The sequence below is a fragment of the Talpa occidentalis genome, unplaced genomic scaffold (assembly GCF_014898055.3).
Source record: "Talpa occidentalis isolate TD23 unplaced genomic scaffold, MPIMG_talOcc4v2.1 talOcc4.9, whole genome shotgun sequence".
Classification (NCBI taxonomy): domain Eukaryota; kingdom Metazoa; phylum Chordata; class Mammalia; order Eulipotyphla; family Talpidae; genus Talpa; species Talpa occidentalis.
This window is the reverse complement of record NW_023605305.1, coordinates 57,083,782-57,096,879: the sequence shown is the minus strand read 5'-3', so window position 1 is coordinate 57,096,879 and position 13,098 is coordinate 57,083,782. Positions and strand designations below refer to the sequence as shown.

Sequence of the window (13,098 nt, the reverse complement as noted above, 5' to 3'; positions counted from 1 at the left end):
TTTTTTAGGTTAGTTTTGCTGAATTACCACTGCAGCAATTCCCACTTTCACTATACTCAAATGGTGTGGAACAGCAAAGTTCGTTTCTCTGAACTTGGGAACTTTCTATTTGTTTAAAGAGATTTGAATTCTCCCTTAAATCCTGGTATTTAATAGATTCTCCTCCATTGTTCATTGCTAGGTGCAATAATGGCATCCAGAGAAGAAAATTATTTTGTAACAGTAAGACAGTAATTTATTTAGTATGAATTAGTATATTTACCTGCTTTATCATTTGCAAACACTTTGGATTTTATTAATTTTTTTTTTCGATCAGAGGTTATCTGGTGTACTGCTGCCATAACAAACAAAATGCAGTCATCTGTACTTTATAACTATTACTTTTATTCATTGATATATTAAAGTTGTACCTTCCAAGGTGCACAATTAATGAAGCATTGACTGTTCCTAATCAAGAAATTCTTATGCATTCTTTTGAAAGAAATTTCTAGGTTCTTTCTCTGTAGCTACTGGGAAGTCTTGGATATTTAGAGGAAAAGAAGTTTGCTCAAACTTATGAAGACTAAGGCTTTTGTAGTTAAGTCATTCAACATACTAATAATGACTTTAGGAGAGCTGAATTCTTGTAATGCCTTTATTAATGGCATTCTTGTTATTGCCAAAGAAGAAAAGAAACAGATATAAGGCCTTTTCATATTTGGCAGGTTTTATAATGGGTTGGAGAAAATATTTGCCGCTTAAAAACTTAGGCAGTCTGCTCCACAAATTGAAAAATCTATTTCCTGGAGCGCTAATAAAGAAACATTTTAAAATAACTTGATATACAAAGAGCTCACACGGCTCAACAAAAACAAAATAAACAATCCAGTCAAGAAATGGGCAGAAAAACTCAAAAGACATTTCTCCAAAGAGGAAATGGAAATAGCCAGCAGGCATATGAAAAAATGTTCAACATCCCTTATAATAAGGGAAATGCAAAGCAAAACCACACTGAGATACCACCTTACACCGGTAAGAATGGCACATATCAAAAAAACAAGCAACAACAAATGTTGGCGAGGATGCAGTGAAAAAGGAACTCTCCTACATTGCTGGTGGGAGTGCAAATTAGTCTAACCATTGTGGAAAGCTGTCTGGAGGTTCCTCAGTCTACTAAAAAATGGAGCTACCATACAATCTGGCAATTCCAGTCCTAGGGATCTACCCAAAGGACACAAAAACAGTGATTCAAAAGAGCACCTGTACACCTATGTTTATTGTAGACTACTTACAATAGGTAAAACCTGGAAACAACCCAAATGCCCAAAAATAGATGACTGGATCAAGATGTGGTATATATGCACAATGGAATATTATTCAGTAATCAAAAAAGATAAACTCATGCCATTTGCAGCAACGTGGATGGAGCTAGAAGGAATTATGCTCAGTGAAATAAACCAGAAGGAAAAAGAAAAATATCGAATGGTTTCACTTATAACAGGAATATAGAGGAACCAAATAAGACATCAGTGTAAAAAAAAATAACAGTATAAAACACAGCAAAGCAAAAACAGACAATTATAAACCAGAGATATACTGCAGGGGGGGGAAGAGGTAGAGGGGTGAGAGGGAGGGAGGGAGGGAGGAGCAAAGGGGACTGTGGTAATGGTGCATGGGTGCGTTGGGGAAGGAAATTCTATGGGGACTCAATCTGAGGGGGTGGACGAAGCAAATATTGTCTAAAAAAGGTAAAAAATGACAAATGTTAAAATAAAAAAATAAAATATTTTGATTCATGATTTATGTTCTTTGGACTAATTCACTAATATTTATCAATAGAATTTCTTCTTTTCATAAAGTTTATTAATGTAGACCTTGCAAAGGTATTGTTGTTGATACTTGGTCATGAAAAGAAAATCATTATTGTTTTCTTTTTTTTAATATTTTATTTTATATAATTCTTACATCATTTTTCATCTTTGTACAATGTATGCATTTTAATTTTGGTTATATTCCCCATATAATTGCACCCCCCCTTATTTTGACTCTAGTTCTTCCTCTCCCCTCCCCTCCCTAACCCCCCCCCCACTTAGTGTGTCTCTGGTTTATAGTTGCTTGTTGATTTTGATTATTACTTTGCATTGATTAGTCTTTTTTCCTGGTCTCTTATTTAGGTTTTCTAAATTCCTGCTATGAGTGAGACCATCCGGTATTTTTCTTTTTCTTTCTTATTTTGCTAACCATGATCCCTTCTAGCTCCATCCATGTTGCTGCAAACTGCATGTGTTTACCTTTTTTGATTGCTGAGTAATATTCCACTGTGTATATGTACCACATCTTCTTGATCCAGTCATCTATTTTTGGGAATTTGGGTTGTTTCCATATCTTAGCTATTGTAAATAGTGCTGCTATAAACATAGGCATGCAGGTGCCCTTTGGAATTACTGTTTCTGTGTCATTTGGGTAAATACATAGGAGTGGAATTGCTGGATCCTGTGGAAGCTCTATGTTTAGTAGGTCAAGAAATCTCCACACAGCTCTCCATAGTGGTTGGACCAGTTTGCACTCCCACCAGCAGTGCAGGAGAATTCCTTTTTCCCCCACAACCTCGCCAACATTTGTTGTTGCTAGTCTTTCTTAATATGTGCCATTCTCACTGGTGTAAGATGTTATCTCATTGTAGTTTTGATTTGCATTTCCCTGATTACAAGTGATGCTGAACATTTTTTCATATGCCTGTTGGCCATTTGCATTTCCTCTTTGGAGAAGTTTCTTTTTAGCTCTTCTGCCCATTTTTTGACTGGATTATTTTCTTTGTTGTTGTTGAGTCTCATCAGCTCTTTGTAGATTTTTGTGATCAGTCCTTTATCATTAGTGTTGTGTGCAAAAATGTTCTCCCAGTCGGTGGGGTTTCTCTTTGTTTTGGTTATTGTCTCTTTTGCTGTGCAGAAGTTCTTTAATTTGATGTAGTGCCAGCTGTTTATCTTTGCCTTCACTATCACTGCTTTGGGTGATGTGTCTGTAAAGATGTCTTTGATGTGCATGTCATCTAGTGTTTCGCCTGTATTTCCTTCTATGTATTTTATGGTTTCAGGTCTTATGTCTAGTTCTTTAATCCATTTTGAGTTGGTTTTTGTGCATGGTATGAGATAGTAGTCAACTTCATTCTTTTGCATGTAGCGACCCAGTTTTCCCAGCACCATTTATTGAACAAACTTTCTTTGCTCCAGTGCATATTCTTTGCTCCTTTGTCAAAGATTAGTTGACCATAAATCTGTGGGTTTATTTCTGGATTTTCTATTTGATTCCATCGGTCTGTGTGTCTGTTCTTGTTCTAATACCATGCAGTTTTGGTGATTATGGCTTTGTAGTATAGTTTGAAGTCTGGGCGTGTGATGCCTCCATTCCCTTCTCTTTTTTTTTTTTTCAGGAGAGCTTTGGCTATTCAGGGTTTTTGGTGGTTCCATATGAATTTAATCAATAATTGTTCTAGTTCTTTGAAGAATGTCATTGAAATTTTTATTGGAATAGCATTGAATCGGTATATTGCTTTTGGTAGGATGGCCATTTTAAAAATGTTTATTCTTCCAATCCATGAGCAGGGGATGTCTTTCCATTTCTTTGTGTCTTCATCTATTTCTTTTAACAGTGTTTCATTGTTTTATTTGTGTAGGTCCTTTACCTCTTTTGTTAGATTTATTCCCAAGTATTTGATTTTTTTTTGTTTCTATAATAAATGGAATTTTTTTTTTTAAATTCTTCTTCAGATTCATTGTTTGTGTATAGGAAGGCTACTGATTTTTGCATGTTGATTTTGTATCCTGCCACTTTACTAAACTGATTGATTAGTTGAATTAGTTTTTCTGTGGAGTTTTTGGGGTTCTCTATGTATATTACCATATCATCTGCAAATAGTGATAGTTTGACTTCTTCCTTGCCTATTTGGATTCCTTGTATGTCTTTCTCTTGTCTTATTGCTCTGGCTAGGACTTCCAGTATTATATTGAAAGGCAGTGGTGAGAGTGGACATCCTTGTCTTGTTCCAGATCTTAATGGAAATGCTTTCAGCTTTTCACCATTGAGAATGATACTGGCTGTTGGCTTGTCATATATGGCCTTTATGATGTTGAAGTATGTTCCTTGTATGCCAAGAATTTCAAGGGCTTTTATCATGAACAGGTGTTACACTTTGTGGAAAGCTTTCTCAGCATCTATTGATATTATAATATGGTTTTTATATTTCTTTTTGTTGATGTGCTGGATGACGTTGATTGATTTTCAGATGTTGAACCATCCTTGTGTCCCTGGAATGAATCCTACTTGGTCGTGGTGAATTATCTTATGGATGCATTGTTGGATTCTGATAGCTAAAATTTTATTGAGGATTTTTGTATCAGTGTTCATTAGAGAGATTGGCCTGTAGTTTTCTTTTTGTGTGTTGTCCTTGTTCGTTTTTGGTATTAGTGTAATGTTGGCTTCATAGAACGAGTTTGGTATTATCCCTTCCTTCTCAATTTTTTGGAAGAGTTTGTGAAGGATAGGCACTAATTTGTTTCTGAATGTTTGGTAGAATTCATTTGTAAATCCATCAGGTCCTGGGCTTTTGTTTTTGGGGAGGTTTTTTTTTTTTTTTTTTAAAGGAAAAGCTATTGTTTCTTTTTTTTTTTTTTTTTAAAGATTTATTTATTTATTTATACAAGCACTAGGTACAGTCAGAAGTGCAGGAGGGTGAGAGAATTCACTGAGCCAGAGCGGGGAGCAGAGCAGGCAGAAGGACCGATGTACACTGCTGAGGAGTGCAGCGGGTGACAGGAGAGGTCTGTGCGCCATGGGGGACCCTCCTCCGGTGGCAGGGGAGCAGCTGGGGATTGAACCAGTGCTGCAGAGGCTGCCGGCAGCTTCGCAACCCAGAGCTCAACTGCTTGGACACCAGGGAGGCCCCCTGGGGAGGTTTTTAATTACCATTTCAATTTCACTGTTTGTAATTGGTCTGTTTAGGTATTCTATTTCTTCTTTATCTAGCTTTGGGTGATTGTAGATTTGTAGGAATTTGTCCATCTCCTCTAGATTATTGAACCTGTTTCCATATAACTGTTCATAGTAGTTTCTGATTATTCTTTTAATTTCTTCTGTGTCCATTGTTATTTCTCCTCTTTCATTTGTGATCCTGTTTATTTGTGCTTTCTCCCGTTTTTCCTTTGTGAGCCTGGCTAGGGGTTTGTCTATTTTATTTATTTTTTCAAAGAACTAGTTTTTGTTTTCATTAATCTTTTGGATTTTTTTTTTTTTAGTTTCAATTTCATTTATTTCTGCATTAGTTTTTATTATTTCTTTTCTTCCACTGGTTTTGGATTTTTTGGTTGTTCTTTTTCTAATACTTTTAAGCTTTCAGATTAGGTTGTTTCTTTGAGTTCTTTCTTTCTTGTTTCTTAATGTGAGCCTCTATTGCTATATATTTTCCTCTTATTACTGCTTTTGCTGCATCCCATACATTTAGGAAATTGGTGTCCTCCTTGTCATTCAATTCAAAGAATTTTTTAATTTCTTCTTTGATCTCCTCATTAGTACAGTGGTCTTCCAGTAGTGTGGGTTTCAATCTCCATGAGGTAGGAGAGTTCCTTGCCTTCTTTTTATGGTTTATTTCTAGTTTGATGCCTTCATGGTCAGAAAAGATGGTTGGTATGATTTCGATCTTGGTGTATCTGTTGATGTTTGTCTTGTGTCCTAGTATGTGATCGATCCTGGAGAATGATCCATGTGCGCTTGAGAAAAATGTGTACTCAGATTTTTTGGGGTTTAGTGTTCTATAGATGTCTATTAAGCCCAAGCACTCTAGATCCTTATCTAGAGCTTTAGTATCTTTACTTATTTTTTGTCTCATTGATCTATCCATTTTTGATAGTGGTGTGTTGAAATCTCCTACAACGTATGTGTTTTCTCTGATGTCTGTTTTCAAAGATGATAATAGTTGTCTGATATATTTTGGTGCTCCTTCATTTGGTGAGTATATGAGTGTTATTTCTTCTTGAAGTATTGTCCCCATGATCATAATGTAGTGACCACTGGGGTCTCTTTATCTTTTTGAGTTTGAAATCTGTTTTATCTGATATAAGTATAGCTGTTCCTGCTTTCTTTTTTTGGTCCATTTGCTTGTAGGATTGTTTTCCATCCTTTGACTTTGAGTCTATTTTTATCTTTTGTAGTTAAATGTGTTTCCTGGAGACAGCAAAAGGTTGGGTTTTGTTTCTTAATCAAGCCTGTGACTCTGTGTCTTTTTATTGAAGAGTTTAGTCCGTTTACATTTAGAGTTAATATTGATATGTTAGCATCTGTATTTGCCATTGTGTTTGTCCTTCCTCTCATTTTATTTATTTATTCTTTTAATGACTTTTTTTTTGGTCTTCTTCCGTTGTTATTCTTCCCTCTTAGGTTCTGGCTTTAGGACTCCTTGTAGCATTTTTGGAGTGGGTGTTTAGTCGTAATGGAATTCCAGAGTTTATGTTTGTCTGGGAAGGTCCTTATTCTTTCTTCATAGAGGAAGGAAAGCTTTGCAGGACAGAGTATTCTTGGTTAGCATTTTTTGTCATGGAGTCTGTTGACTATGTCCCTGCACTCTCTCCTTGTCCGGAGTGTTTCTTCGAAGAAGTCTGATGTCAGTCTTATCGGTTTTCCTTTGTATGTTATCTGTTTCTTCCCTCTTGTCAGCCTCATTATTTTTCCCTTGTCTTGGATTCTTGGGAGCTTTACTATTATGTGTCTTGCTGTATTTTCCCTTTCGTCATGGAAATTTTGTGTTCTTCTTTCTTCTTGTATGTCTGTTTTCAGCTCCTTCTTCACGTTTGGGAAATTCTCTTAAATTATTTCCTTGAATAATTTCTCTGTTCCTAGGTCTCTCTCCTCTCCTTCTGGGATTCCTATAACTCGTATTTCCATTCCTCATGGAGTCAGATCGTTCCCGAAGTCTTTCGTCAGTTTTTTTTTTCGTTCGTACTTCTCTTTCCTTTTCTGTTTTGGTTTTTTTTTTTTATATCTGTGTCTTCGAGAGTGCTTATTCGTTCTCCATTTCCTCTATTCTGTTTTCACTGCTTTTCCCAGCATTCTTTAGCTCTTCTGTTAATCCTTTGATCTCATGTATTTCCTTCATTTCCCTCCATAGGATTCAATTTCATTTTTCTGAGCATTGTTTTCCTTAATGACTTCCGTCAGTTTTTTCATCACAGTATTTTTAAATTCTTTCTCTGGAAAGCTCTGAAGTTCTTCCAAGTCACTGTTGTTGCAAGCTGGTGGGTGGTTTTCTTTTTGTTGTATGTCTTTTTCCTGAGTACTTGCTTGGTTGCATGTAGTTTTTCTTCTCCCTGCTGCTTGTTTTCTAATTTGTCCTATGCATTGGGACACTGTGCCGCTAGTACTGGCCGACATCTTTTTGTTGTGCTCTTTCGGGGGTTTTGGAAGCTGGCAATCCAAATGAATCAAATACTGTTAAACCAGAAGTCTAGTGAGGCAGGCAGTGGTACTTTGAGTATGTTGATGGTCACTGTCACAGAATATCTCCTCCTTTTGTGTTTAATTACAAAGGTGTGTCTTGAAGTCCCGCAGACTTCCCTGGAGGTGGGGCAGCTGGATTGCACTCTGGGTTCCAAATTTCTGGATCTCCCTCTGGGCTCTGACTTCCTGCCAGGTGGGACTAGGCTTGTGGGCCTTCAGCTCACCTTTGACTGCGCAGGGAACCTTCTCCCTCTGGCTCCACAGGGAGCCTCCTGCCAGTTTCAAGCAGTTTTTATTGAAGAAAGGTCCCTGTTCTAAAATGGCAAGACAGAGAGGCACTCTCCTGTGTGCCCTGTCTGCCCCGGCCCTGGGTGCCCGCTCCCCCTCTGGGCTTGGACTGCTGGCCAGAAGGGGCCTGGCGTGGGCGAACTTCCCAGCTTACCTCTGGCTCTTGGGAGCCTTCTGCCAGTTTCAAGCAGTCTTCATTGAAGAAAGGTCCCTGTTCTAAAATAGCAATGTGGAGAGGCACTATCCTGTGTGCCTGGTCTGCCCATTATTGTTTTCTTATTTTACAAATTAAATATTGAAGTTCAGTTAACAATTTCTCTGGTTAGTGCTCAGCACATGGGTACAGTAAGTAATATATCATGAGGCTTGAGTGCCACTCTGGGCTTGATTATAAATCTAATTGACTGACTTTTGTCCTATACTTTCATGCTGCTAAGTATTTTCTCATTTATGTTTGTTTGTAGATACACAGATACAAATGTCTAGTATGCATTATAAATAAAAAAAGACATTGGGGGCTAACATGCTATTACAGAAAAGAGAAAGCTTAAATAATAAAACCAGTTATGTTGTTTTGTTTTTGTTTTGGGGTCTAATCCAGGAGGTATATGTGAAAATAGATTTCATATTCTATCAGCAGAAGGTGGCCCACCTTCAACAGTGTAGTCAAAATATATTGATTTTATAATGTACTGTGGCAGAAAGTTTCTTCCTATGTAAACAACTATTAACTTATATTCTTATCTGTTTCTAGTTAAACATCTAGTCAAGTTATGTTTCTAACAATAGTGAACTTCAAAAGGATTATGGACTAGTTTATAGGTATTAAAACAATATTTTAGAAAAATATTGATCTCTTCATCTTCAACAACAGGATACTGGCATTAAGCAACTAAACATGCTTAATGTTTAGAGTTTACAGTTTTTCCTGCTTTATTGTTACACCATTCAGTTTCTATTTCCTTACTTGATTTCTTATTTAAGCTTCCATTTTTCATTTGCCTGTTTATTTGAAATTATCATATACCAAATGAGACAATAAGCAACTCCCACTTTTCTTTTGGGGTTTTGTGATTTTGATTTAAGAACTCACCCTCAGGGTTATTCATTCTGAAAGCAGAGTCTGAATGAAACATACCCATCATGGTGGAATTAGGCTGAATTTAATTTTCATTATTTTCCTATTAGCACTCACTAAGTTTGTGATGAATAAATCTCTGTGTTTAGGAAATACAGAAGGCACTTATGGAAGCTCATATCATTTGAGAACAGGAGTTCTTGGAATACTCAATAACTGTACACAAATAGACAATTACAGTTTTGCTGCAGTCTCTAAGAACACTCATTTTATTTTTGGCAGTGTAATTCAGACTGTGATGTGAATCTTTTTAACATGGTGTGAATTGCTTCACGATGGTTTCTGTCTTCATCAGATAGCCTACCTTTCTTTTCTCATTACAGATGTTATTTACTTTCCACCTAAAATTCTGACAAGTGTTGGGTCCAATGTTTCTTTTCACTGCATCTATAAAAAGGAAAACGAGATTGTTTCTTCAAAGGAGATTGTCTGGTGGATGAATCTAGCTGAGAAAATTCCTCAAAGCCAGTATAATGCTGTGGGTGACTATGTTAGCAAAGTTACTTTTCCCAATTTGAATGCAACCAAACCTCGAGGGAAGTTCACCTACGATGCTGTGTACTGTTGCCACGAGCATGAATGTCACCATCGCTATGCTGAGCTGTATGTGATTGGTAAGAATACAAGATTTTCTTCATTTTTATTATGGACCCATATATTAGAGTCCCATTGAAGATGTAAGGGAAGTTTTTTTCATTAATAATTTCTGGTGTTTTTGCTTTACATTAATATTTTAATGTTTTAAATAGATGTCAATATCAATATATCGTGTGAAACTGATGGGTACTTAACTAAAATGACATGCAGATGGTCAACCAATGCAATCGAATCACTTGTGGGAAGTACTTTGCAGTTGAGGTATCATAGGTATGTATTTTTTTTTTTTTTTGCTGCTTTATTTTCTGTGGCTAGGGTGAGATAAAAATTTCCTATAGAAATATCATACAATGTTTACCTTGTAGATTTCCTTCCTGAACTAGGAGGTAGAATATACTTAATTAGGAAAATTTTGAGGGATTATAGTATATGGATGTTTCTTGAAAAAATTCACACTTAAGGTAAAAATTTTTTTAATTTGAATTTACTGTAATTTTTTTCTTGACAATCAGTTCTTCATAATTGCATTTTAACTATTGGATGAAATTCCAAAGTAGTTAGTTTCTATTCATTTAAATTTGATTTAGAGAATTCACTAGAGAAATTTGAAGATTATAGAAGACTGTTGTTGTTTGCTAAAGATTAATGCTTTAGAAAAATGTTAGTGGTAGAGGCATGAAGATTGTAAGAGACAATATGAATGACTTTAGAAGTAGGTAAGGTTATTTAAAAGAGAAACTTAGTAAGAAAGTTTTCTAATAAAGAGTAATTTGTGCTCCTTTATTTTTACCCTTCCTTGTTTAAAAATGTAGAAGGTATTTTTCTATAGTATTCTCTCTACAAAGAATTTCACCTAAAATCTCCCATGGTTAGGAGATGATAGATGCATTTTAATTTTTATAATATCCCATACTAGTTCTCAAGAAGGTGTGCAGCTTTCAAACTTGGTCACAATTCATATATGTATTGGGACTTTCAATTTGTCTAACTTGTATTCATTTATTTTTAAAATCTAAATGGTCTATTTGTAAAACCATTCACCTTCTTCAAGTTCTGTGATCTAAATTCTATTCCTAATATTACTAATCTATTATTATGTAGTATTGAGAAAATGAGGGCAATTTCTGTGTTTCTCAAATGAGCTTCATATTATCTGATAAAAGGATTTTTAAATCCATAGAATGTGCATGGTATGCAGTTTTACTTTTATAATCTGTATTTACTTTTGTTCCATGACATTTTCACATTAGAAAATGTGTTTGTGAGTGATTATTTAATAAACTCTGTCTCATTTATCTTATATTTGTATAAGAATCATGAAAGGGAGAGTTTTTTTTTTTTTTAAATCTAAGTCTCAATTTCCTTGTCTGAAAATGGCAAGAATAATAGTATTCATGGGGTTCCTCTGAGAACTAATGACATATCTCATTTAATTCTAAATCATTGATATAATTTCTCCTGATAAACATTCAGTCAAGGGTTATTTTTGTCATAATTATACTGATACTAACCTTTGGGTTCCAGGTAGACTATTACTGTGCTTCCATATGAGGTCTGTTCTTATTTTTTTAACCCACTCATCACCACTCATGCACACATAAACACACATACACACAAACACCACATACACACACACCATGATCATAATTTTGAGGAAATAGGAAAAAAAGTGGCACAAAAAAATGGAAATAGAAAAGAAGAATGCAGAATTTATTCTTTTGACCTTCTTACTTCCATTCTTATGGAAACTAACTGCTACTTTTGCGTATTTAAATGCCATTTTCAGAAGCAAATGGTGACAGAAGGACTATTTCAAAGAAGTAGAGAAAAGCTTAGTGTGTTCTGAGTGAATTGTTGATTAGAGTTCACTTAAATATTTTTTCTTAATTTTCTTCTCAGAGAAAATTAGTCATACACTTGATTATATGATTCATATAGTAATAAATAACTGACATTTTTAAAAATTATCTTGTTTTGAACTAGAAAATATTAGGACTGTAATTAAGCATTATTTACTATCAATTATGCTTTCCATTTGTTGTGGCATTTAATCTCTACTTAAAGTGCAAGGAATTTGCCTTCCAATCTAAGGAATGCTGTGTTACTACTTTTGATCTATACTTTAAGAATTTTTCACTTTGGCATAATACTAGTTTAGCTTTCAAAGTGCTGTAGATTCTACCTCTAACTGAACTGTTATCTCCTTGTTAGACCAATGTCATTTATTTTATGTGCATCCCACTGAGTGTGTAATGAAATATTTAGTAAGGATTACTGTCTGTTTTCATGGAAAGGTATAAGATTGTGATATAGCTGGGATTGAAAAATGCGTTTCTAGTAAGAACATTTTTTCCTACATTGATTGTCTTAAAGAACAGAGTTCTCAGTTATCTTACAGCTTTTACCAATGTTATCAATTGGTTAATTGACTGTTTTTGTATCTTTTAAGGAGAGGCCTTTACTGCTCTGATATTCCATCCATTCGTCCTATATCTGAACCCAAAGATTGCCATTTGCAGAGAGATGGTTTTTATGAATGCGTATTTCAGCCAATCTTTCTATTATCTGGCTACACAATGTGGATTAGGATCAATCACTCTTTAGGTTTGCTTGATTCTCCACCAACATGTTTTGTTCCTGATTCTGTGGGTATGTCAAACTGTTTGTATCTTCATTTTGATAAGCAGATTTGGACTCAGAATGATTCCAGGAAACTCTTATGTTTTGTCATTTCCTGATCACACTAGATTAAGTTTTGTTTTCTTGTTCAGCAAGGGATTTGAGGAGATTATCAGTCTTAGAAAGTTTTACAATTAAAAACATTTTCTTTATTGGAAGTAACATTGCATTATAGCATGTAAGTTTCAGGTATTCATCTTTGGGAACCAACATATGAATATACCTCTTTAAGTTCACCAAGGAAAGTCCAAATCACTCCTTTACACCCCTTTGTTCCAGTTTACTCACCCCCTTTGCCTTCCCTTCTGGCAATCACTAATTGGTCTTATAGTCCAAAAGTTTAATTTTTATCCTATTTAATTTATCTGTGTTTTTTTCTATATATCATATGAATGAATAATTTTATTTCAAGTTATTTATGACAAATTTTTAGCAATAGGGATATTTTCAGCAAACTATTCCATGAATTATATTGATTACTGAGAATGAAATTTAGTAATATTATTTAAAATAATGCACTATGAAGAAGAGAAAACAGACAAGGATGATGACATTCATCAGCATATTTAAAAAGATATTTGGCTTCAAAGGATTAAGAGAGTCCTTGGAAAATTTTTTTTTTTTTTATAGAGGCATGCTATTTATTTATTTATTTATTTATTTATTTATTTATTTATTTATTTATTTGTTCGTTTTGTTTTGTTTATACATGCACTGGGTACAGTCAGAAGCACGGGAGGGTGAGAGAATTCACCAGAGCCAGAGCGGGGAGCAGAGCAGGGAGAAGGACCGAAGTACACTGCTGAGGGGAACAGCGGGCGGCAGGAGAGGTCTGCGCGCCATGTGGGACCCTCCTCCAGTGGCCGGGGAGCAGCCGGGGATGGAACCGGCGCCGCAGAGGCCGCGGGCAGCTTCGCAACCCAGCGCTCAAC

General features: G+C 35.4%; 1 protein-coding gene across 3 annotated transcripts in view; it reads left to right on the top strand.

The window, feature by feature from the left end:
• The window catches only part of LEPR (leptin receptor), a 68,748-nt gene that overhangs the window by 32,187 nt on the left and 23,463 nt on the right, over nt 1-13,098 (top strand). For all 3 annotated transcript variants that reach the window (XM_037501014.1, XM_037501012.2, XM_037501013.2), the window contains 3 exons: nt 9,214-9,504; nt 9,640-9,757; nt 11,937-12,136. In XM_037501014.1, the coding sequence (XP_037356911.1) occupies nt 9,214-9,504; nt 9,640-9,757; nt 11,937-12,136 (609 nt within the window). The remainder of the gene's footprint in view (nt 1-9,213; nt 9,505-9,639; nt 9,758-11,936; nt 12,137-13,098) is intronic.